The sequence below is a fragment of the Eucyclogobius newberryi genome, unplaced genomic scaffold (genome assembly GCF_026437365.1).
Source record: "Eucyclogobius newberryi isolate DKJ021-1_F unplaced genomic scaffold, fEucNew1.0.hap1 SCAF_1, whole genome shotgun sequence".
In the NCBI taxonomy this organism is placed as follows: Eukaryota; Metazoa; Chordata; class Actinopteri; order Gobiiformes; family Gobiidae; genus Eucyclogobius; species Eucyclogobius newberryi.
The window spans coordinates 13,625,224-13,652,081 of record NW_027315723.1 but is presented as its reverse complement, the minus strand read 5'-3'; the positions used below and the strand labels follow the sequence as shown (position 1 = coordinate 13,652,081).

The 26,858-nt window shown below is 42.7% G+C and overlaps 1 protein-coding gene across 8 annotated transcripts in view; it reads right to left on the bottom strand.

The window, feature by feature from the left end:
* Positions 1-8,221: 8,221 nt before the first annotated feature.
* Positions 8,222-26,858, bottom strand: part of LOC140381374 (R3H domain-containing protein 1-like) — a 61,352-nt gene continuing 42,715 nt past the window's right edge. For 4 of the 8 annotated variants that reach the window (XM_072465460.1, XM_072465815.1, XM_072465660.1 and 1 more), the window contains 8 exons: positions 26,461-26,615; positions 24,180-24,313; positions 20,774-20,877; positions 16,058-16,251; positions 14,217-14,388; positions 13,782-13,879; positions 12,039-12,110; positions 8,222-9,030 (listed from right to left, as the gene is read on the bottom strand). In XM_072465460.1, coding sequence (XP_072321561.1) covers positions 9,028-9,030; positions 12,039-12,110; positions 13,782-13,879; positions 14,217-14,388; positions 16,058-16,251; positions 20,774-20,877; positions 24,180-24,313; positions 26,461-26,615 — 932 coding nt within the window. In that variant the 3' untranslated portion in view covers positions 8,222-9,027. The remainder of the gene's footprint in view (positions 9,031-12,038; positions 12,111-13,781; positions 13,880-14,216; positions 14,389-16,057; positions 16,252-20,773; positions 20,878-24,179; positions 24,314-26,460; positions 26,616-26,858) is intronic. The other 4 variants (XR_011931264.1, XM_072465535.1, XR_011931278.1 and 1 more) reach the window with 4 other exon arrangements.

The following is a 26,858-nucleotide window of genomic DNA, read 5'->3' as shown; positions in this document are numbered from 1 at the left end:
TACATATCAGGTGCCCCTCATTATACAACCAAAAATTCATATTTTGGTAAAACTTTACTTACCCTTAATATGAACAAAGTCATAGTAATAATTTATAATGCACAAATGTTTCAGACTTTCCGCTGAATTCTGCTTGATTAATAACCTAACAACCAACTCTGAAATGAAGCACTCATCAAGCCGGTGTTAATCTTGACAGAAGTGTTTTACCACTGGACAAGACTCATGCAAGGTTCAACTCCTGTGATGCTTGACCCAAAGCACAACGCTGCACTACTACTGTAACAACAGTTTGGGTCGCACAAAATATACACAACACAGTATCAATAACTGAACATAAAAATGACTTTGCCCACAATTACTTATTCAGTTCTGAACTAGTATTTAACCAAGACTAAACTAGCATCTCTCCTTGAACCGACACCTTAACGTGGTGGAGGGGTTTGAGTGCCCGAATGATCCCGGGAGCTATGTTGTCGGGGGCTTCAAGCCCCTGGTAGGGTCTCCCAAGGCAAACAGGTCCTAGGTGACGGGTCAGACCAAGATCGGTTCAGAAGCCTATTATGATGACAAAAAGAACAAGGCCGTTTACGTCGCCCGGATCGGCGTCACCGGGGCCCAATCCTGGAGCCAGGCTTGGGATGGGTGCTCGATGGCGAGCGCCTGGTGGCCGGGTCTTACCCCACGGGGCCCGGCCAAGCACAGCCCGAAACAGCGTCGTGGGGCCGCCCTCCCGTGGGCCCACCACCCGCAGGAGGATCCATAAGGGGCCGGTGCAGAGAGATCTGGGCGGCAGTCGACGGCAGGGGCCTCGGCGACCAGATCTCCAGACACAGAGACTAACTCTGGGGACATGGAATGTCACCTCGCTAGGGGGGAAAGAGCCTGAGCTTGTGCAGGAGGTTGAGCGATACTGACTAGATATAGTCGGCCTCACCTCCACGCACAGTTTGGGCTCTGGAACCCATCTCCTCGAGAGGGGCTGGACGCTCCACTTCTCTGGTGTTGCCCGCGGGGAGAGGCGGCGGGCTGGTGTGGGCTTGCTTATAGCCCCTCAGCTCAGCCACCACGTGTTGGAGTTCACCCCAGTGAACGAGAGGGTCGCGTCCCTCCGCCTTCGGGTGGGGGACAGGTCTCTCACTGTTGTGGCGGCCTACGGGCCGAACAGCAGTGCAGAGTACCCGGCCTTCTTGGAGTCCTTGGGAGGGGTACTGGACAGTGCACCGACCGGGGACTCCGTTGTTCTACTGGGGGACTTCAACGCCCACGTGGGCAATGACAGTGACACCTGGAGAGGGGTGATCGGGAAGAACGGCTTCCACGATCTGAACCCGAGCGGTGTTCAGTTATTGGACTTCTGTGCTAGCCACGGATTGTCCATAACGAACACCATGTTCAAGCACAAGGGTGTCCATCAGTGCACATGGCATCAAGACACCCTAGGCCGGAGGTCAATGATCGACTTTGTTGTCATGTCATCCGACCTCCGGCCACGTGTCTTGGACACTCGGGTGAAGAGAGGGGCAGAGTTGTCAACCGATCACCACCTGGTGGTGAGTTGGAGCCGCTGGCGGAGGAGGAAGCCGGACAGACTTGGCAGACCCAAGCGCATTGTGAGGGTCTGTTGGGAACGTCTAGTGGAGCCCTCTGTCAGTAGGGTATTCAACTCGCACCTCCAGGAGAGCTTCTCCCATGTCCCGGGGGAGGCTGGGGACATTGAGTCCGAGTGGACCATGTTCTCCGCCTCCATTGTTGATGCGGCTGCTCGGAGTTGTGGTCGCAAGGTCTCCGGTGCCTGTCGTGGCGGCAACCCCCGAACCCGGTGGTGGACACCGGAAGTAAGGGATGCCGTCAGACTGAAGAAGGAGGCCTATCAGGCCACTCTGGCTTGTAGGTCTCCTGAAGTCATCGACAGGTATCGGCAGGCCAAGCGAGCCGCAGCTTGTGCTGTCGCAGAGGCAAAAACCCGGGCCTGGGAGGAGTTCGGGGAGGCCATGGAGGAGGACTATCGGTCGGCACCAAAGAAATTCTGGCAAACCGTCCGGTGCCTCAGGAGGGGGAAGCAGTGCCTCACCAACACCGTTTACGGTGCGGGTGGACCTCGACTGGGGGTGTCGTCGGACGGTGGAAGGAATACTTTGAGGACCTCCTTAATCCCTCAGTCACGTCTTCCGAAGAGGAAGTAGAGACCGGGGACTCGGAGGCTGGCTCATCCATCACCCAAGCTGAAGTCACTGAGGTTGTTCGCAAACTCCTCGGTGGCAGGGCTCCGGGGGTGGATGAGATCCGCCCTGAGTACCTAAAGTATCTGGATGTTGTAGGACTGTCTTGGTTGACACGTCCCTGCAACATCGCGTGGCGTTCGGGGGCCGTGCCTCTGGACTGGCAGACCGGGGTGGTGGTCCCTCTGTTCAAGAAGGGGGACCGGAGGGTGTGTTCCAACTACAGAGGGATCACACTCCTCAGCCTCCCGGGTAAGGTCTATTCCAAGGTACTGAAGAGGAGAATCTGACCGATAGTCGAACCTCGGATTCAGGAGGAACAGAGTGGTTTTCGTCCCGGTCGTGGAACACTGGACCAGCTCTATACCCTCCATCGGGTGCTCCAGGGTTCATGGGACTATGCCCAACCAGTCCACAGGTGCTTTGTGGATCTGGAGAAGGCTTTCGACCGTGTCCCTCGGGGTGTCCTTTGGGGGGTGCTCCGGGAGTACGGGGTCCGGGGCCCTTTGCTCAGGGCTGTCCGGTCCCTGTATGACCGGAGCAGGAGCTGTGTTCGCATTGCCGGCAGTAAGTCAGACCTGTTCCCAGTGCATGTTGGACTCCGCCAGGGCTGCCCTTTGTCACCGGTTCTGTTCATAATTTTTATGGACAGAATTTCTAGGCGCAGTCAGGGGTCGGAGGGGGTCCGGTTTGGGGACCACAGGATCTCATCTCTGCTGTTTGCAGACGATGTTGTCCTGATGGCTCCATCAAACCCGGACCTGCAACATGCACTGGGACGGTTTGCAGCCGAGTGTGAAGCGGCTGGGATGAGAATCAGCACCTCCAAATCCGAGGCCATGGTTCTCGACCGGAAAAAGGTGGCTTGCCCTCTTCAGGTGGGTGGGGTGTCCTTGCCCCAAGTGGAGGAGTTCAAGTATCTCGGGATCTTGTTCACGAGTGAGGGAAGGATGGAGCGTGAGATCGACAGGCGACTCGGTGCAGCGGCTGCACCGAGTCGCTGCATCGGACCGTTGTGGTGAAGAGGGAGCTGAGCCGAAAGGCAAAGCTCTCTATTTACAGGTCGGTCTACGTTCTGACCTCACCTATGGTCATGAGCTTTGGGTAGTGACCGAAAGAACAAGATCGCGGATACAAGCGGTCGAAATGAGTTTCCTCCGCCGTGCGGCTGGGCGCTCCCTTAGAGATAAGGTGAGGAGCTCGGCCACACGGGGGGAGCTCGGAGTAGAGCCGCTGCTCCTCCACGTCGAGAGGAGCCAGCTGAGGTGGCTCGGGCATCTGTTCCGGATGCCTCCTGGGCGCCTCCCTCGGGAGGTGTTTCAGGCATGTCCCACCCGGAAGAGGCCCCGGGGAAGACCCAGGACACGCTGGAGAGACTATGTCTCTCGGCTGGCCTGGGAACGCCTCGGGATCGCCCCGGAGGAGTTAGAGGAAGTGTCTGGGGAGAGGGAAGTCTGGGAGTCCCTGCTCAGACTGCTGCCCCCGTGACCCGGCCCCAGATAAAGCGGAAGAAGATGGATGGATGGATAAACTAGCATCAACCAGGTCTGAACCCGGACTCACCCAGAATCAAAACAGGTCTAAAGCAGAATTAAACACTGACTAAAGTTAGAAAAAACTAGGTCTAAATTATAGCTAACCAAGAATGAAACCAATAAACAAGATTTTTGTTTTCTTTACACTCTGATTGGGTCGTGGGCCGGATTGAATTGCTTGGAGGGCCTGATTTAGCCCCCGGGCCTTATGTTGAATAGCCCAACGTCAGACCCCAATGTGGCTTGTCTTTCTGAACCCTTGTTCATTTCTTCCAGCTCGCCTCTTTACTTGATGACCTTCTGTTATCCACGGTCTAAGCCAAAAATAATTGCTAATTGTACAAAATCCGAAGAGCTCTGACGCACGCTCGCTGCGCTCTCCTTAACATTGTCTATTGTATCCAAGGCCCCCCCCCAACGACGTCCTCACGCTGCAGCTCCTGTGTGCTCCTATGGCAACACGTTTGGATGACATTATTGCTCTTTTACACGAAGACTCAATTATGTGGCCCGCAGAGCGTGTGCATTTGAATAATAATGCGCACGTTTGCGGATAAGTGCGTGTGCAGGAGATAGTATTACGATCATAAAACGTCTCGACACGTTTTTGGAGTTTGGTGTGGCAATCTGCCCCCCGTGCGTCACTAATAAATGGGGTGAGTGAGCAGTTGGGCTGTGCCACCTTCACTCACGCTATTAATAACCAGAGAGAAGCGTGGAGACACACTGACCCCTGCTGGCCGCAGACAGTACTGCCCCTGCGCAAGACCAGTGCTGCAAGGTGGCATAATATACTGTAGAAAAAACTAATGTACATATTATGTACGTTTAGTTTTTTCTACAGTTCTAAGAAAATTGGGCAAGCTATTTCTATTAGTCTTTCCGTAAGAATGTAAAATAGTGTAAAATAATATATAAATATTGTAATTCACTTAGTTTCTCATGAGACTGAATGAAAACAACTTCAACTTCAATTCTAAACAAAGCAAAATTTTCCAATCCAATGTATGACAGTTTTTCCACTCAGAAACAAACTAACGGTAATTTGTTTGTGTCATGAATTAAATATAAACCGTTAAAGACTAAATTCACCTGTAGAGTTAGTTGTTTGTCAAAGAGTTTTTTAGGCATTAGGTGGTCACAGATGTTTTTCATTTATCTGCAGTCATTAAAACTAAATGTGAAAGTTAAAGCACAATCTGAGTGAAAGAAGACTTTTGGAGCTCCAATAAATCAAACTATAGGAGATCGTCTAACAAAGGCTGCTGCTGTTACAAGTACTTTACTTGTCAAAATGACTCAGTGGTTCGACTGTTAAGATTTCAATTGAACTGTGGGCTATAATGAAAATGAGTTTACCAAGTGGTAAAGGTATTTCTTAGATGCATTTATTTCAACAATTCATCGGATTTAGGTGGATTTCTGAAACCATGAATGTTACACTGGCGCCACCTCGTGTTTGTTAAGGGCAAGTGTTTGTTAAGTGATTGGAGTGTTAAAATCAAGGGAGCGTTTTTTAGGGTTTTAAAACATACAATATTGTGAAAGATTGGCCACAGAAACTAGGTAAACGTGTTAAAATCAGCTGATAACAATTATAATAGACTAATGACTTATTCTTAATAACAAAAACATTGGACATGATGGATAATTTGTTATGATTTTTAATTAGTGTGTTTGTTCTCAAGACAATTCTTCAGTCAGAAGCAGAATGAGCCTCACATGAGTCTCTCATTTGCGTTGCCAGTTACGAAGCAGAAATCCAGCGTGTTTAAACCAGTGCGTCCTCTCTCTGAACATGAGACATGGACTCTACTTAAAGAAGGAGAAAACCTTATTGGTTGTTCTTAGATTCTAGAATATGATGATGGGACAGATTCTCTATTGATTATGATTACATTGTACTTTGCCGTGAAATATCTTAAAGGTAAATTCACAAATGTTTAATCTGATGATTTCTATTGGTGACTAGACCCATTAAACTGGTCAATGGATAAAACTGATATCAATGATAATGAAATGTTTGAATCATATACCAAACTAGAATCCAGAAAACAGGACTTCTTTACACATTACGATGGTTGGTGACACTGAACATCACTTATATGAAAGGGTCTTTTTCCACATTTTGTTAAGTTACAGCCTTATGCAATATTCATCTCAAGGCCATTCACAGCGTTGTCCTGTAGCCACTCCTTTGTTCTCCTGGCCGCGTGCTCAGGGTCGTTGTCTTGTTGGAAGATGAACCTCCACCACAGTCTTTGGTCCAGAGCCTCTGGAGCAGGTTTTCATCAAGGTTGTCTCTGGACACTGCTGCATTCATCTCTCTGTTGATCCTCCCAGTTCCTGCTGCAGCCTGATGCTGCCACCACCACGCTTCACTTTGGGGATGATACTGACCAGATGATGAGCGGTGCCATGTTTCCTCCATTCTCATGGAATGAGAGTTCTTCAGGTGTCTTTTTACAAGCTCCAGACGGTCTTTCTTGGGCCTTTTACAGGACACTCTACCACACAGGCCTGATTGGTGGAGTGCTGCACAGATGGTGGTTCTTCTAGAAGGTTCTCCTCTCTCCACAGAGACACACTGGAGATCTGTCTCTGTTTTCGGTCACCTCCCTGACTACGGCCCTTCTCCCCTGAAGGCTCTTCTTCCCCAGGCCAAGCTCTAGGAAGAGTCTTGGTTCCAAACTGTTTCCATTTACAGATGATGGAGGCCACTGTGCTCAGAGAAACCTTCAATGCTGCAGACATTTTTCTGTCCCTTTCCCCAGATTTGCCAATCCTGTCTCGCACGTCTACAGACAATTCCTTGGACTTCATGGCTTGGTTTGTGCTCTGACGTGACTGTTACTGTGGGACCTCATGTAGACAGGTGTGTGCTGTTCCAAATCATGTCCAATCAACTGAATTACCAAAGATGGACTCAAATCAAGTTATAGAAGCATCTCAAAGATCAGTGGGAAAACTGAGCTCAATTTTAAGTGCTCTCTGAATACTTAAGTGCTTTTTTGTTTTCATTTTTAAATAATTTGCAACCTTCTTTCAAGTTGTCATTATGGGGTATTTGTTTGTAGAATTTTGAGGCAAATAATGAATGTAATCCTTTTTGGAATAAGGCCTGTGAATACATTCCGGATGCACTGTACAATCCTTTGAGCTGGATATTCAAGCTCAATAACTTGAGACTGGTACTTGAGTGAAACGTTTTGGTTACTCTTCCTACTGTGATTACATGATTTCTTAGTGATTTATCCAAATACTTATTTATTCTTATTTGAGTCATTTCTTAGGCCACTATTTTGGTTTTCAACTTGAGTAATGTGATTTTGAAGTAACTCTTGCTCTTGAGCTACACTTTTTGGCCACTCAACCCATCTCTGGATTCCTATGCAAGACAAGATCTTTTGATGCTCACAACATTAGATTGTACCTCCATCCGTGCATTCTATCCACACAGGGCTCTGGTGCAGCCCCATGTCCACCGCAGCCTCGGTGGTTGCGTCTTTCAGCTAGTCTGGCTCTTTCAGGTGCTTTCAGATGCTGTGGTGCGCGCTTATCGCTCTCCTCCAGGTGCTGCCTCCTCTTTAGTTCTTGCTCACCTGCCTCACCTTTAACATGGAGTGGACACGATAAGAAAATGTAATCCTTTTTCTCATCTGGGCCCAGACTTGTACCATAATGCACTTTAAGACCTTATTTTGTTCAATGCAACTTCAATTTGTCCTGTAACTCTAGTCTAGACCAACCAGAATGTCTGCCACTCTTTGTCTAGCCTGGGGGGGCATTGTGGGTTTTGGCTGAGTTTACGGTATTTCCAAGTGGCTTATATTGACTCGTGCTCTGTGTGGCGCTGATAAACCATGTCAAGTCCAAAGTGCGATGAGATGTGCAGCTGGAGAGGAGAGCGCATCAGGATTTAGGGGTCTTAATAGGGTCTTAAAAAGGCTTTGATGGAGGCCAGGGTCGGTCAGTGTAAGCCTCACAGACTCACCTTTAATCACAGCAAATTTAAGTCCAGTTGACTTTAGGGAGAAGGTGATGGAGCTATTGGAGACACACATTTTTTTATTTTTTAAAATTAGGTTGTTATTTTAGTCATAAGACAAATCCTGACCAGGGCCCATTTCAGTATGGGCTTAGATACTCATCTACTCCAGCTCCTTATGAATAAAAGAAACATGAATCCTGCATTGTTAAATGCTGGTTGAGGCATTCATATACATTTAACCATAAAATAGACAAATGTATGTTATACTATAATGACATAACATAATGTTATGTCATATATTAGGCTATTCAATTATTAGCTACTGCAACAATTTTTTATAAATAAAGTTTTAATATTTATAAGAAACTACTTAATGCACAATCATTGATTTCAGAATAACTATACATATACCATATATGGTATATACACTCTAATATAATAATAGATTTGTTTATTGAAGTTAGGTCAACACAAGTGGTGAAAACATTTATTGGCATCAGACAGAAAGTAGAAGTCACACCAGACACGGAGCACCTCTCAGGATTATCCCAGAAAATTAAACAATAAGGTAAAATTTAAACAAAGCCACATCAATTGCATTTTTGTTGTGCATGTATAAACATTTTAATAAAAAAAGAAAGTCGCCTGAATGAGTGCAACAAACTCCATCAAATAATTGCAAAAACAACATTTTGCAGTGTGTAAAACAACCTATTTAAGCTAGCTAAATTTATTGTGAATGGGCTTTTTATGCTGTGAAAACTGGTGATATGAACAATTACAATACATCTTTGACAGGAAGATGAAGACAAAAAATAAAATTAAGCACTTTTTATAACAATATATATATATATATATATATATATATATATATATATATATATATATATATTAGAAATATGTATAGGAAATTTAAATGCAAAAATATTACACTTGGTTTTAACAATGGCAACTTTTCGAACATTTTTAGAGTCCTCCCTAACGCTGCTATGGCAACAGAAAATCTTATAGGCATAAATAATTTCACATAACGCTGTGGTGGCCATTTTGGAAACTGCTCGGCTTTGGAAAAATATAAAATAAATTAAAAGTAAACATTTGTGAAAGTGTAGTGATAATAGCAGCTTTAAATAGTCCTTTCGCACAGTCCTTTCTTGGTAGAGTCTGTAGGTTGGAAAATGGCTGATTGTGGATGCAGATGAAGCAATGCATCAATATTCTTTGCCAGGATTTGGTATATTCTGGAGAGGACAACTCGTCACCTCCTCCGCTGGGATTTTCACTGCAGGACAGAGAAAGAAAAGGCAGAAAAGGTAAATAAACAGACGATCAATCAAATCAAGTCGAAAGGGAGGATTTGGAAACCGCTACAGTCAGTGCCAAGTCGAGAAGACATTTGTCCCGATAGAAAAGTGAATAAAAGAGTAGTAAAAAGGTGCTTTAAGTAACTTTTCGGGCCGGCTTATCGGTTTGAAGATGTTACCGCTTTGCCTGGAATGTTCTGCAGTAGGCATTAAGCATATACATGAAACGTCAGTGTTCCCTTTTTCTAATATCGTAATATCTATTCCAATCCCTTTTCCAGTGGGTTTTCTAAGGACAGGGCGCTCTAAGGCTAATGTAGAAAATTGCTTCTATAAAATCAGTCAAATCCAACTGAAATGTAGCTATCCATCTTAAGATAACAACTCGACAAAAACGATCCTTTCATCTTACGTCTAAATTAAGATTGAAATTTAGTTTGACAAGCCTGAACGATAAAACAGAACCATTTATTTCGGACATGCCCGGCAGAACTTTAAGACAATGTCAAGGTTGATTACATTTTTTCTTAAATGTATTTTTTTTATTTTGTAAAGGACTTTTAAAGGACAATTGCTGCAAATATGATCCTGGGCCAACTTTCAAACTAAAATTAAATGTTCAAATCGCTTATAAATCATTTCTGAAGTGTTTTTGACAGCATCAGGGGGTTTCAGAGGAGAACTTTACACTTAAATATTGGCGCTTGTTGACACGCGAGGCTAAATAATGCAGAAATGACTCGAGGAGCAAAAGAGGCGAGGTGCTATTTGAAATAATCAGCACATTGAGGCGTGAGAGAGAGAGGGGGAAAGAGAGAGAGAGGGGGGGAAGAGGGAGAGAGGGGGAAGAGGGAGAGAGGGGGGGAAGAGGGAGAGAGAGGGGGAAGAGGGAGAGAGGGGGGGAAGAGGGAGAGCGAGGGGGAAGAGGGAGAGAGGGGGGGAAGAGGGAGAGAGAGGGGGAAGAGGGAGAGAGAGGGGGAAGAGGGAGAGAGGGGGAAGAGGGAGAGAGAGAGGGGGAAGAGGGAGAGAGGGGGAAGAGGGAGAGAGAGGGGGAAGAGGGAGAGAGGGGGAAGAGGGAGAGAGAGAGGGGGAAGAGGGAGAGAGGGGGAAGAGGGAGAGAGGGGGGGAAGAGGGAGAGCGAGGGGGAAGAGGGAGAGAGGGGGGGAAGAGGGAGAGCGAGGGGGAAGAGGGAGAGAGGGGGGGAAGAGGGAGAGAGAGGGGGAAGAGGGAGAGAGAGGGGGAAGAGGGAGAGAGGGGGAAGAGGGAGAGAGAGAGGGGGAAGAGGGAGAGAGGGGGAAGAGGGAGAGAGGGGGGGAGAGGGAGAGAGAGGGGGAAGAGGGAGAGAGGGGGGGAAGAGGGAGAGAGAGGGGGAAGAGGGAGAGAGAGGGAAGAGGGGGAAGAGGGAGAGAGGGGGAAGAGGGAGAGAGAGAGAGGGGGGAAGAGGGAGAGAGAGGGGGAAGAGGGAGAGAGGGGGGGAAGAGGGAGAGAGAGGGGGAAGAGAGAGAGAGAGGGGGAAGAGGGAGAGAGGGGGAAGAGGGGGAAGAGGGAGAGAGGGGGAAGAGGGAGAGAGAGGGGGAAGAGGGAGAGAGAGGGGGAAGAGGGAGAGAGAGGGGGAAGAGGGAGAGAGGGGGGGAAGAGGGAGAGAGAGGGGGAAGAGAGAGAGAGGGGGAAGAGGGAGAGAGAGGGGGAAGAGGGAGAGAGAGGGGGAAGAGGGAGAGAGGGGGAAGAGGGGGAAGAGGGAGAGAGGGGGAAGAGGGGGAAGAGGGAGAGAGGGGGAAGAGGGAGAGAGAGGGGGAAGAGAGAGAGAGGGGGGGAAGAGGGAGAGAGGGGGGAAGAGGGGGGGAAGAGGGAGAGAGGGGGGGAAGAGAGAGAGAGGGGGAAGAGGGAGAGAGAGGGGGAAGAGGGGGGGAAGAGGGAGAGAGAGTGCAGGTGGAGCAGCTTTTCCACAATCCAGGTGTGAATTCTGCGTCGTCCGTGAATTTATTCTGCTTACATTTCACCAGCTCGCACTTCTCTCCCGCTCTCTCCTTTTGCCCTTTCTTTCATTGTCCTATTTTTCTCTCCCTCTGCCTTTTTGCCTTCCCTCCTTTTCTGTTTAACTCTGTCTTTTTCATTTTCATCCTTCTCCCTTTTTCTTTCAATCTCTTATACCGTAATTTCCGGACTATAAGTCGCACCTTTTTTCATAGTTTTGTCCGGGACTTATACTTATATTTATACTCATATACTTATTCTCTGGAGCGACTTATATGTGATATTATTTGTTATTTTCACACTTGCAACCGCATTTCATACTCCAGTGCAACTTATATGTTTTTTTCTTCTCTATTATGCATTTTTTGGCTGGTGCAACTTATTCTCTATAGTCCGGAGAATACGGTATATGTCTTCTACTCGCTATTCTTAGTTCCTTTTCTCTAATTTATCCAGCTTTCTTTTCCTCTTTTATCTCTTTCTCCCTCCCTTCTAACACCCCCCTCTCGCTCCTCAGCTCGGCCAGCAGATCTTCACACAATAAAAATGAGGTTCCATTCAAAGTCTTCACATCACTGGCTTTTTATTAGGCCTTATCAAATAATTCTCCTTTAATATGTTGTAATGATTAAATTAACAATGACATGGATATTACAGTGAGTTAACGATTTAACGAAAAGATCATCGTCAAAGCTCTAAGATAAATCGTTAGTGATTGTTTTATTATGCAAAATATATGAAGATGTACTTTACACGAAGACAATTCTCAATTAGTATGTAGTAATGGTAGTACTCATTATAAACAGATTAATGTCAATGAGCCTAGGTCAAATTTCTGGTTTATTTCATCGACGGTTGAATACACAACATTTTTTAACTATTAATACACTTTATTTTGTCATGTTTTTAGTGTCTATGGAGGCAAAACCAAATATACAGGTTTTCATTTCTTCAACGACTCAGTTTTGTCTCATGGTGTTTTCATTGCCATAAAGGATGTAAAGTGACCTACACTCAGGTCAGAAGACATGGGTTTGCGGCTGGCTCTCCTCCCATGGTTGCTGCGCCACACCCCCAGAGCGCCCTGCGGACACCAGGACAACAACAACAGGCTTTAGAAGATAGTTTAAACGCGCTTGGGGTTTAAACTGTAAGACAAGTACAACTGAAAACAGCGTAGGTTTCATTTTGTGGAGAAAGTCCTGTCACATCTTGAGGTCAGGACTAGAGAATTTGACCTATTGTGCTGTATGTTTTGGGCTGTTACAGAGATTGTTGTAATCCTTGTTTAAGTAGCGCGGTTTCCAGACCGTGTTAAATCCTGGTTTAGTCATAGTTCGATTTAGAGGTGTTTGTGAAGTTTGCAAACCAACGCTACTGCACAGCCAACTCCTGTATTACATTTATACTGTAATAAACCCGGACACGCTCAATTTACACGTCATTTTGAGTGGTGCAATAATGTCCACTTATTCCAGAGTGCCGGTTTGGATTAGCTAAACTTGAAGACCGCAATTCTGTTAGCGCCCAGACTGTGTACACAAAGTATTAAATAACCAAATATTGTTCTCCTTACTAAATATACTGCCAATTTAAACCATTCGGGAAATAACTCAATTTTCAAATACAATACAAACGCAATCAACGGGATAGAAAACAACATTGCAGAGTTATAGCGTATTTTATGAGTTATTTGTTTCTTAATGTGCGTGGACAGGTGAAGTTAAATTGTGATAAAGAATAATGCTTTCGAAAACAAGATTTTAAAGCAAAAAATAAGCTAGTTTGGTGTTGCAAGGATGAAGAATAATTTACTTGTCTAGACATTGCAGTATTTTTGAACCCAAAATGTGTTTCAAAAACTCTTCAAATTTCATAATTTTGGACAAGACGTCATGCTGGTTGTTAGGTGTACTATTTGGCCAAGCTCTCATGTCATTAAAAGTTCAAAACTACTCACTTTTTAAAGCCAAAATTGATAGAAAAGTCTGTCAGAGTGGTTACATCAAGTCCTTTCAGCTCTTTCAGTAGAAGAATTTTATTATAATATTATATTTCTGCACAAATGTACCATATTTTGTGGTTATGTTGGTTCAGACGTGGTTCCAGGTTTTGAAATGATCGAGGGTTAGAGCTGGTTCTCTGTAAAGGTTTAGTTCTGGTTTAAGACCAAGGTTTAGTATCGAGTTAAAGTGCAAAACACAAGTCTTGGTTTTGTCCAGGTCTAGTCCAGGTTAAGTTTTGGTTCTGATGTGGTGTATTTGTGAACGACAACAGCCACACTCCCAATTTACACCAAAGCAGTAACAGCTCCAAAATACATTTTCTAAGAACATGACAGTCGCTTAAACCACACGTCAAGACTCGGCTAGGATTCATGATTGACTGGGACAAGTTTATCGTCAAATTGGTGTAATATAATATGCTCTACGACGTCAAACATAAGGAAACTTAAGGAAGGAGAAGATATGGCATATAGCAGTAACTTTGAAGAGAAGCAGCCTAATAAATGCAAGCACGGCAGCCACAGCTCGCTTTGGAAAGCAATATAAAACAGTTTGGTGTCTAAACAATGACGTCTCTGGTGCAGATTGCTGACTGCTTTGCCTGTTACATGGCTGTTGTGTCGGGTGTAAATCAGACTTGGTTTCCACTTAAGTGTTGACTTGACCAAATAAATACATCATTTTAATTATATTCAGTCCATGCAACTGAAGCTGAGACTTGGCATGTAAAGTGTCCATGTAAAAATGACCTGGTGTTTGGTGACCACGTGAGCCGTGTGCAGCAGCGGCGGTCTGATGGAGGGTTTGTACTGCAGAGGCTGACCCATCAGAGAATAATGTGCTTCACCTGAAATTACAATCACAAGGTTCAAGGGAATCTATTCTTCTAAAGCAAAAACCTACACGTGTCAATTAAAGGTGCACTATATACATTTAGAGACACATCTATTTCTCCATGGAGACAAGCGGGTGGCAGGATCATTTTTACACGTGATAAGTTGGTCACATGTAAACAATATGTGCAACGCTTACCGAAACTTGAAATAAATATACGAATAATGTGTTGCATCATTTATGATCTCATCTTTTCTCGCTACGATCATGACATTAAAATCTGACATTGTAAAAGCTAAAACCTAAAGTTGTATGAAACTATCAGCATTGAAGTCATTAGTTTGTCTAACCTTGTCCAGTGTGGCAGAAGGCCGGAGGCAGCACTGGGTGGGGGTGCCCCGGGTGACCCATGAGGGGGAGGGGCGAGAGGGGCGAGAGTCCTGTGGGGAGGCCCTTGATGCCGCTGCTGCTGTGGGACTGTCCGGGCGAAGGGGTGAGGGCCGGAGACGAGGGCAGGCTGCTCTACACACAACGCCCCCGGTGGTTACAGGCGGAACAGAAGAGAAAACAGACAACAAAATACTTTCAGTCAAAAACAAGCCAGATACTTTATAGTTAATAATTACATATTATTTTATTAGTCAGATGTAACAAAATCACAGTTAATGTTGTGGATGACTATGTTCCCAAATTACCACTTTATTTAATGAGTTTGGGATGTTTGCTTTATAAATAAAGAGTAATGCATTAAACTGGTTAAACAGACCATTACTTTACAACTTAAATTGATATACTCTTAATACCATAAACATCAATACTAACAACAGATGTGTTAGTCCTAAGCCTGAATAAAATATATATGTCAGGAAGGGCACCCTGCGTGAAAAACACACACAAAAATTTGAATTAGTAGCCAAAAAAATATTTATTATGAAATAATGAAAACAAAAAAAATATTCTAAAACATCTAGGAAAAGAAAGAAAACATAATCAAATTAGAAAAACAAATTTATGCAAGGTTGAAGTAGATTGAATGGTATAGAAAAATCTATAAATGTAGATAATAAACACAGCAAGACTTCAACCAAAAATAAAAAATAAATAATAAGATAAAAAGCCGTCTTCGTCATTTGGCGCTCTCCCTGAGTCATTCCCTCGTTCTAGTTGCTGCTTTAATGTCCCATTGAATCCCCATTAGCCGCAGTAATGTAGCGTTACACTGCTAATGCTAAGGACTATTTTCTCTTCATTTCAGCCTGACTCACTCACTCAACCGATTTCTACAGACTTTTAACCTGCCCCCAGCGCCACCAGCACAAACTGTGCCTCATAAGAACATAGGTGCTGTCAAATAAAGCAAGCAAACTAAATTGCCTTTCAAAATCACTTTCTTAACTTTTGACACATTGGATATTGTGGATGTAGAATTAAATTAAAACTTTTAGGATATTACGCCGTCTTCTTAGCCGCCTCGGGGTCGTGGAGCTAATTGAATCTCGTGTCTAAAGCATTTGCATGGTTGCTGATACAAGCGTGCACTATCCCTTTGGCTTATCCCCACAGTGAAATCATTAGTTTCATGGCAGTTAGCGACTAGCATAATCATTTTGGAATAACTTTTGTCCTCCCAAAGTAACAGTCTTAGGCCTAAACATACCAGGGTTGAATTGTGGCTAATCCTTGGTTCACGCAAAAAGAGGGATTAAACCAAGATTAATCAAACATCAAACATCAGTGAACATAAGTAGAAGGACTAGCTTTTAACTAAACCAGGACAAGGCTTGTGGTTGAGTGGATAGCACATATGCCATTCCCGAGGCTCAGGAATAAAGTGTGACAAAATCTAGTCTATATCAGGTCTCGACTAAAACTAATATAGGACCAGTCTATATCAGGAATATACTAGGATTATACAAATACTAATTTTGGACAGAATGAACCAGGACTAAATCACTAGACAAGAACTAAAATAGGACTGCATCTAGTGTGAATCGAGTGAAGACTAAAACTAATTCAGAACAACCAAAAACCTAAACTGAAAATTGGGTTCGAACCCAGACTAAGTAAGGTACTAAACCAGGTCCATATACCAAGGCTAAACCAGGACTAATCTGTCTCTGAACCAGGCTAAATCAAGACTATTTGTCCTAACCAGCCACTTGAGATCCTTGGTCCCAGTCCAGTTTTGTACCTGTGTGTTGTCCAGGGGCAGCTGCAGTTCCGGGACTGTCCTGCGGGGGCGCTGGTGCTCTGAGCTGCTGTTGTGTTTGTAGTGATTGGGTGGTTTTCTGTGGCACGGAGAGGGTGCTCGGGGCTGCTGACAGTTAGGGGACGACGTCATCTGTAACATCACCATAGAACTGCCAGGCGTGTGTGGCAACAGCCCTGCACATACAAAACAAAGCAGAAAAAACAACTACTATTTAACCACATTTTTTATAATCTTTGACCAAATTGTGTCCCGACTAATATTATTATTATTAATAATACAGATTCATAGACCGTCCTGATAGTCACAGCTTTTAACATCTGTAACTGCAGCTGTCCTGGGGATGAGAGTTTTATTTAGGAGAATATCTTGTTCAAGAACACAACAATTATATGCACAGGTCACCTTCCAAACCATGTAAACACAGTGGTTTTCCAGCCTGAATTGCCATCATCTATGAAATGAGAGCACGTTATGGAAGTAGTACTATTTACCACCACTAGGAGATAAAGTAAGCTGTGCCTTTAAAAGCCTTAAACATGCTTGTCAAATGATGTGTGGAAGAAACTACTACTTTGCTTCATTTAATAAAATTAATTCATATTAGATGGAGATTTTTATCATTACAAGAAATAAAGATTTTATTTTCTAAACAACACTGCAGCAACATCATAAATGACTTTGACAATGACTTTGTGCATCAAGTCTGTGCCCAAAGGCAGAGAGAAAGAGCAGAGCTAGAGGTGACCATTAGCGGGCTATAATTAGATGAGAGTGGTTAAGCAAACTTTATTATAAGGCTTAATGTTACATGTATGTGTGTTCAGTCTTTGAACACGCCTTTCCCAGTTGTGAGACTTTTACACATTAGAGATTATTGGTCCACACTTAACAGCTGAGCTCATGAGAGAGATCACACAACACATCTCTGACAAACAACTGGTTACACATTTCCCCTGTATGTACTATAATACAACTATGTTGTTTATAATAATTAGAGTGCAATTTGTGCTTTATTTTAGCTAATGCTAAAATGATTTGTTGGTCGTTTATTAATTATTCATGCGCAGAGATATATCTAAAACAGGGTTTGGTTTCAATGTAATTAACACTTTATTTATTGTCATAAGCAGACGCGTGTTTCCAGACTTTTCATTGGTTAAACTGAGTCATGTGACCCCTGGTCGACCAAAATACTTGCGGCATTAAAAGAGCCATCAGAAGTGAAGAAGTGTTTCCTGTGGAATTTATCAGAGGAAAACCTGCATCATTTGGAGCGCTTTTTTAAACAGATTGACATCAGCCGCAAAGAGGAGAGGAAAAGAGGAGGAGGAGGGCTGAAAATGCAGTTATTATTATCATTTATGTTTGATGCACTTCTGCTCTGGTTGCAAGTGTAAAAGTAGTGCGTTTGCTTTGTTTGCTCTATACATTTGATGGTTAGGTAGACGTGGGAGATACATGCCTCCATGTTGCCACTGTTTTAGCATCTCCCTCTTGAAAAGACAAAAATAGACAAATTCAGCCCAGACGCTATTTCCCGTGTCTCTCCTTTTCCTTTGCAGCTGGGCTCTGTTAGTGGAAGAGTAAACAGTCTGCTTTCCTCTGCTGAGGATGGCTGAAAATTGGGCTGAAAATTGAAGCATGTTTGAATGACTGCGACTGGAGTCTCGTTGCGTCTTTTACCGTGCACACTATACAATTCAAACATAATTAAACTGACTGAGAGCGACTCGACCCGACAGAAAATGAAAAGAAAAAGTTGTGTAGTATGTCCACAACTTTAGAGAAAGATCAGACCAATTTGTCAAAAAGGTGTGTAGATGTACAGTAATTATTATTTTTATACTTTTTGTTAGTAACAACTGACTTAACTTCTAGTTACTAATTTCTCCCTCACCAGCCGGAGGTAAATCCCTCTTTTATAGTGCATAATGCTGATGTGTCGCTCTAGGCAAGAAACCAACTGGAAGATTTTTAGGCAAAGCTCTGCTCAAAGTCTGGTCACCATATTTTCACCACTGCATGACAGATCTGATGCCTTAAAGTTGCATTACCCAATTTTCAAACAGTGGGAAGAGGAAGTATGTCTTTAAAGCCATCTAACTTGTTTAAAGCTTAGTATTTACCAGTACATGCATGAACGGTTTCCCCCAACTCGCTTTTTTGTGTCTTGAACATAAATAGATTTTCCTTTGTGCGTTCCTCAAAAAGAAATCCATAATACAATAATATCCTAAATAACACAAAATATACCTGTTGTAGTTTATTATGGTACAAAACAATTACAACTCAAATGTACCTTTGATAGTACTTTCAGGAACACATCAGTCATGCGCCAGCAGCTAATTAGCAGATTGGATTGGCTGGATTTAGTGGGAAAAGCGAATGGGGCCTGTTATTGCTGCCTGGGATGGTCCTTTTATAATGAAGACACTTTAGACTTAATTGCAGAGCAGAGGAAAGCCGAGCTTTTTACTGATGAGGTGTACAGACTGAACAAAAGTGCTGAAATATCCACCCAGACAAAACAATTCAATTCAAACTGTGTGAGTCATGCCTAAGGTGGACTGCTTTTAAGTGTATTATGAGTCGGTCAATGTAAAAGGACAGAGGAAGTTAACTGGAACTACATTGTTGGACATTATTATATCGTGAGAACTATAAAGAAAGTATAGAACCAACAACTATGAATAAATGTTTAGGCCGGGAAGTTATAAACATGGAAAATTTACATTTCACTTTTTGATTGAATGCATATTTAACTTAAGCACACTTCAAAATCAAATCACAGCCAATGCAGATTTATGATTCGTTATAACTAATTGATTTATAAGTACGATCATGAATATTTGACTTAATTTGACTGGCCGGCGCTTCTGCCAATTAAAAGTGTTTACTTGCATCAGTATCTGGCGAGCAGGACCTTGATATGCCCCGTTAATGATGTCTCCTTCCCGCTGCTCTCACATTATGATCAGACATGAAAAATAAAGGTCGTTAGTGAGGAGGGCGACTCTACCTGAGCACCTGCTTCTGAAAAGGGCAAACAAATTTAAAATAGGGATTATTCTAGCACTTTCTAAAATCTGCAGTGCCATTTCAATAGTGGTGTTTGAAATCTGCCGGGGACAATTTGAAGAATAGTTGCGTAATCGATCTTCGTAAATGTCAGGTTTTATGTAATGGTCAATTTGGGGCTGGTTTGTTCCATTTAGAGTCCTGTATTATGCAAAACTGACTTTTTTGGAGATTTCAACCAGGTTGCAATGTTGATTCCTCCCCAAACACATATGAGGAGTTGCATTTCATTCACACATTTGAATATTTGGGCCATTTGCCTCTAAAGAGCTCATTAGGTAGTAATCCCGTTGTGATCCTCCATGCTTCTAAAGTTCAAAATGCCTTCACTACACAGATAAGAAACTATCTATTTTTGAAACAGTTTTTAGCCTCATTTAAAGGAAAAATATTATGAATTATTTGTATTGTTGTTTGACTTCAAACATGCTCTTGAGTACCTTTAGTTTGGCATCTCATGTTTTAGAACTTTACATTTTATTTCATTTTAGAACAAACAAAATTACATTTGGATCTCTGCTGTTTGCCACAGGATTTTTGGTGCCATCTACTGGCCACAAAGAAATTATACACAGTTTAATATAAACATTTTCAATGCATGTTTCAAGCTGGCCTCTCATTTCCGGGTTTCAGCACGCAGTTGTACTGATCGTGATTAGATGGGAGAAATTCCTAGAACGAGTCCAGCGAGATTCTCAAAGCCACTTCACAGATCAAAAAGGTGTTTTTGACACTCGGAGGGGAGAGGATTTTCTAACCAGGATTCATCAAACTAGCGTGAATGAAGCTAAATGCAACTCCAGATATGTTTTTGATGAAGGAAAAATGTTAGAACATGGTTAACACTAAATGCATGTTGTACTGCAGTTTGGTGAGACATTGTGGCAAGTGTTTTTTTGGGCACACCCACATAGTCAAGTACCTCTAATACCGGTAGTGCTACTACTACTGTTACTACTACCGTTACTATTAAATTAGCACCAATTAGCAGTGTTTAGTTGGAACACCTGATTTAATATAGTTGGTTTTATTGTATGTGGAGTTTGTGGATGATGTTTGTTAAAGTTGTATCCTATTATATTCCTTCTACTAGTAATAGTGCTTATACTACATCTACTCTAGTCTCAGTCCATTCCTGCAGCTTAAACGTTGGTTGTGATTTTCCCTGATCCAAACTCCAGGGAGGTGTAATCACCACACTGGTCTCTGTTTCATTTCGTGGATCCGCAGTGCAAATCTAATCACGCATCTGCCTGGCTTACACAGGCAGAATGAGCTCCGCGAGGATTATTTCATTACCGAGCTGCAGTTTTAGCGATGAAGGAATACATTGTGCGTTATTGACACTGGGAGATGGGGGGGAATAAAGATGGCTGAACGCTGGCAGTGAAGCAGGTCTCCCGGGCAGATTGTGACAGGGACATTATTCTCCTTAACGCCACTGGAGTGTGTCAGTAACATACAAGTGTATAGGATAAGACAGAGGTGGGAATAAAGCCCATACCTGTCCAGAACTAAACTAAAACTAAATCCAATACAACCAGAGCTATCAAGACCGAACTAGTACTAAATTGGAACTAAACCAGGATTTAGAAAGTCCTAATTTGAGACTGTTACCTGTGTACTGCTGTCCCGGCAGCGTCTGGGACACACAGGGGGAGGAGTTCTGAGAGAAGGGCAGCTGCTCCATCATCGGTGCAGGTAGGAAACTCACAGTCGAACTGAAAGCACAAACATTATTGACAACCGTTAATTCACAAACACAAACAAATTGACTCCACCCCTGACACATCTGGTATCAGAAATAACATTTACATAACTTTTTCCCCATAGACATTTGGAAGAGCAATATTTAAATTGTATGATAGATATGAAATGCTCTTAACTTAATTAAATAACATTTAAGTCCTGGTTTAAGTCCTGGTTTAAGTCCTGGTTTAAGTCCTGGTTTAAGTCCTGGTTTAAGTCCTGGTTTAAGTCCTGGTTTAAGTCCTGGTTTAAGTCCTGGTTTAAGTCCTGGTTTAAGTCCTGGTTTAAGTTCTTATTCAGTCCTAGTTTACGTCTTGATTAGGTCCTGGTTTATGTTCAAGTTTAATTTCTGGTTCTTGGTCCTGATTCAGCCCAGGTTTGTGTCCTGATTCATTGGTGGTTTAGTCCTTGTTTAGTCCAGTTTTCTCCTGGTACAAAACAAGAAAAAAGATCCTATTCAAACTCTTTCAAATAGATGACAAAGAAAGCTCCCTAAAGCTGCTGCTGCTTCATTAGAATGGGACATCTGCTTGTTTCTGCGCTCCGTCCCGTTGCCGCGGGGACCAGGCTGTACCCGGTCTACAGCTGGTCCAGGTGAAGTCCTGGTCTCCTGAGACCTTCTCTCCCTGACACATAAATCATTTCAGCTGCAGAATGACCTACTTACAACCAGGACTTAAAGCAGGACGGAACCAGGACTGAACCAGGACTGAACCAGGACTACAGCAGGACTACAGCAGGACTACAGCAGGACTACAGCAGGACTATAGCAGGACTATAGCAGGACTATAGCAGGACTATAGCGGGACTAAAACAGGACTACAGCAGGACTAAAGCAGGACTACAGCAGGACTACAGCAGGACTAAAACATGACTACAGCAAGTCTAAAACAGGAAATATAGCAGGACTGTAACAAGACTAAACCAGAACAGCAGGGACTAGACTGGGTCCGACATGGATCTAACGCAGGACTAAAGCGGAGAATAAACTGGGACTAATTTTAATCTAAAACAGGACTACAGCGAGACTACAAAAGAACTAAGACAGGACTAAACTGGGACTGAACCAGGAACTAAGGCAATACGCGATGGACTAAACCAGGACTAAACATGGAACTAAACTAGGACTATAGCCTTGGACTAAAATGGTCACAAAACTACATCTAACAAAAATAAAAAAAACAGGACCTCAGGCGCACAAAAGCAGAAATAAACAAAAACTAGATCAGGTCCAAACTAGACTAAAGCAAAACAAGTTCTAATTTTAACACGTCTTAAGTCTTGTCTTGAGAAATAACTGGTAAGGTACTTCTTTGTCTTCATTTAGTCCACCTTTGTCTGGTATACTTCTAGTTTCGTTTCAGTTTAGCTACCTTAGACCTGTCATAGTCCTCGTACCTTAGTCTTAGTTTCGTCCTTCTGTAGACCTGGCTCTTTTTTCCCCGTCATGTTATCCTCATGGGACCGCCCCGCGCCTCTCGCAGTTACATACATCATTTGCTCCCCTCACACAGCTGGGACAACACCAAAGTCACCTCTTCTCTCCAACTTGTGTTTTTGCTTTGCGACACGTTATGTTTATGCTACTATACACACTGCAGCACTGAAGTAGGACTAAACCAGCAGGATTTAAGTAGGACTAAAACAGGTAACATTTGAATGAATAAGGACTAAAGGAGAATTAAAGGAGAAGACAAAAGCTTAATGAATTAATTAATCATTTTTGAAGTTCAAACAGCGATTTAACCAGGGCTGAACCAGACTAAACTAGGATTAAATCAGGACAAGACCAGGATTAAAACAAGATTTAAGTGAGACTGCTCAAGTACGAAAATAATGATTAGGACTAAACCAGATCTTTACCAGGTTAAAGGACTAAAATAAGGTTTATATGGTTCAAACCAAGACTAAACCAAGTCGAAACCAGGACTAAATCGGGATTAAAGAAGGATTACACTGTCTGCGGTGAGTAAACAGTCATGTATATGCCACTTTGCTCCCTGTAGTCCTACTCCATTGCTCCTATCCAGATTGATTAGGTCCAGGGAGGAAAAGTGAAATAATTATTTGGCTTACGTTGAACTGGTTCTATCAATCAGTTTTAATGAGCGGGGATGTGCCGCGCTTGTTCCGACTACAAAAGCATAATGCGGCATAAGCTATGAGACGGTGTCAAATTTGGCATTCATGAGAAATCCACAGTGCCACTTTACAGCATGTATTACGGTAATAACATCATTTCCCCCCCTCCCCATAGCAAAGGCATGTAACCTTGGCTTTCTGCTAGCGAGGGATTCACTATTCAAGCTGCTTTTACAGTCTAAAAATATAAGCTCCCATCAGGTATGACGGATAGCCCAGCGCGTTTCTAGGACAAGCTGCAGCCTAATAAGTGGCTCTTAACCCAATCGTAGCAAGTTTTAATGATTAAGAAATGTCAAGAAGACATTAATCAGTGAACGGCCATAATCAGTGAAAACAGGACTTAATCTAATTGCGGATATAAACGCTGAACAAGTAAACATAATTAAGAGTGTATTCATTTTTTCAAGCGTGAGGGTTTAAAATTAATTATTAAAGAGGTAAACAATGAAACTGCAGTGAAAAGGCAAGTGTGTTAAGTTCTTCTGAATTTAATCGTCAACAGGATAGCAATAATGTGCTTTATTGCACCGTACATGCAATTTCTTCTGTCCATTATTGACCACTCCCACTTACTTACTAAAGTTGTTTAAGTATGATTGTGGAAAATAGTTTTACAACAACCCAGGAAAAAGCGCTTTAAAAAGGGGAAGCATTTTTCTTTTCATTTGATTGCATTTCTCCATTTTAACCACAGAAGGTTAGAAGCTCTGTCAAGTCAACAATTGTGTTCACTACAAACAAAATTAATAACAAAATAACAAATGTTACTACTATTGAAAGGACCAAAAACAAATTAAAGTTAAAATACAACTGAATAACTAAAAAACTACATTTTGTAACACATAATAACTACACTTAATTAGCCTTAATCAAACATAAACAATGAATGATTCAGGCATAAATTATTAAGATGTAGTTATTATAAAGTAGAACCAACATTTTAGCAGAAAATGGAAAATATTCAGAGTAGCGGGTATATTATTACACTTGACTAATAATAAAGTTAGTAATAGCTATATAATAACCCTGTAAGAACACATGGTATGGCTAATTTAGTTTGAAGTTGAAGGTTGGAGGTTTACTGCACCATGTATTTTTGGGACAAAGACAGACATGAGATGAAGTGTACCTCATGGTGGTGTGCTGGTTTGGGGGGAGGAGGCTGTAGCACGCCTGAACCCCTCCCACAGACACTGCCCCCTGTCCGGGTTGACACGGGACAAACATGGGCTGCTGGTACTGCTGCTGGGGCACGGACACCTGCTGAGGAGGGGAACGGGAAGTCAAATATTTGTTAAAATTATTTTATCATTTCAAAACATTTCCCATGATCCCATCTGGGGATATCAATGTTCTAATGTATATTTGTCAAGTATCAACTAATGCAATGTATGGAAATAACAAAATGTTTAATAGATTTAAATTTTGCTTGTTATCTGGAACTTTTTACACATTTTGAATAATAAATACACGGATTTGATGTTTTTCAATAAACTAGATTTATTGCATTAATCTTTTAATTATTATTATTTTTTAGATCTAAGATTGCTTGATTTATTGTAGATTTATGTCAGGAATAGCTGATTTTGTCCAAATTTGTATGTGTTGGTTTAGTACAGGGGTCACTAATAAACTTTCACCGTTTCTGCCACTATTATAGGTAATTATATTATAACAAAGAGTATTATAATAGGCTTATTATATTTTATGTAAAATAGTGTAATGATTGCTCTTTTAAAGTTGGTTTGAAGTAGAATATAAAGTTGATATGAATTCTGCTTTTATGCTGATCAGAACATCACACACTGGACTCTGACTTTCCTCTGTACGGAACAAGTACAGTGCAGAGATGCGAGTGACTGATTGATGTTACATGAAAAAACCTTTACGTTCCTCTTGTTGTTCTAAAGAGCAGAAGAGTAAAGTGTTGCAAATAGAACTCTCTCATCAGTCAGTGCTGCGCTTCTTTCTTATTTAGTCCGAATAAAACAGACATCAGACTGATCTCCTGCTGTTAAAGCTTTCTCACGGCGTCGTGATCTGACACACTGTGATGTGCGGGCAGTGGGCTCGTGGCTGAGAGGGAGGGAGAGAGGGCACACAAATGAAAAACGCAAACTCCCAGTTTATGTGAGGTAATTTGTTATAAGGCGCTCATCTCCAACACACAGTGAGCTGCGCTGCTCTTATGCTGTTCACTCCAAAGTTTCATGTAAGAGAATCAGGTCCGTGCAGGACTGCACTTGGGTCTGGATCCAGATCGCCGTCAGCCTATTAGTGACCTGGGATTTAGTAGTTTCACTATGAAACTTCTCTGGTGGGGTCCTGTAACAAGGCCAAGCTATAGGTCAGATCTACGGAGAAGCAAGCCTTTCAATGTCTTCTGAGCAATTATTATAGAATGATTATAGAATTCCACATTGGTGAATATTTTAGACAAAGCAATAATATTGCAGGAGAAGCAAACCCTCTGCTAGAAAAGTTAATTTACATTTTGACTTATACTTTTAAATATATGAGTGTCTGCAGAGCCGCGGCGCGGCCGAAAAAGCCATGTTATTTTTGTGCCGGCCGCGCGCCGCGGCTCCTGAAACTGCGCCGATATTTGACCGCGTTTTAGCGCCGTTTTAGACCGCGCCAGGTTAGGGTTAGGGTTAGGGTTAGCCATGAGGCTATAACGGGCTATAAGGGAAATGCCGCGGTCCCTGAAACTGCGGTCAAATGGCCGCGCCGCGGCTCTCCAGCCACGGCCTTTAAATATACATATATTTAAATTAAATTGAATCCAAAACATGCATTTAAAAACATCACCTCAACATATATTGATTTTGTTCTCCCTGAAATGATGGGATACATCACTACAAAATGATTGAATTTTGAAACCCAATAGCCTTTAGAAAAGCTGGACTGGGTTGAGTGATGAGCGCATTACATTCCTCTGATCTCAAGAACAAACGGCTGAGGAGTAAACAATGATATTTCACTTTAATATCTGCGCTGGGTTCAAACTGAAACCCCCTTTTTTATGGCATGACAAGAATATAAAAGCCACTCGCTCTTTTGAGACGCAGAGAAATGTCATTCATAACAAAATAAGGCAGTCTGAGGGCTCCCGTTCAATTATTGACTGGGTACATTATGTTATCTGACAGAGGAGAGAAAAGAGGGGGAGAGAAAACAGAGAAGGAAAGAAAGGGAGAACAAGAAAGGGGGTGGAGGGTGGGTGGAGACCTGAGGGAAAGAGATAGGGGAGAGAAAGAGAGAGAAAGTGGGAGGGAGTGAAAGAACGGTTGACATTATGTTTACTGAAGAAAAAGAGAACGGGGAAAAAGGAAAAGAGACGGCGCAGACCATGTGGAGGAAGAATAAGAGAAAGAGCTGGAGAAGAGAGAGGATGACCAAAAGTCTACCTGATAAGCTTGCATCGGGGAGTACTGCAACATCATGCCTTGCAGAGCGGGGTTCATATTGCTTTGCTGGGGCCCGGGCACAGAGAGGGTCGGGCTCGGCTGGACCAGGGGCTGGTGGAAGCTGGAGCCCTGGTTTGGCAGCATGGACTGGTGCACTGTGGGAAATGACAAAGAAAGGCGTAAGCCAAGAGGATATTCAAAATCTAATTTATACTCTAGTACTACTCTTTGAGGGGCAATGTATGTTATTTGACCAAGCAAAATATTGAAATTTTAATTGCACTGTTGAACTGGAAATTTGAATATTAGTTTAATTATACATTATACATTTGATTTGCACTTGAAGTAACAATATAACAGTGTCTGCTACCCACTATTGTCATTACATATTGTCTAAT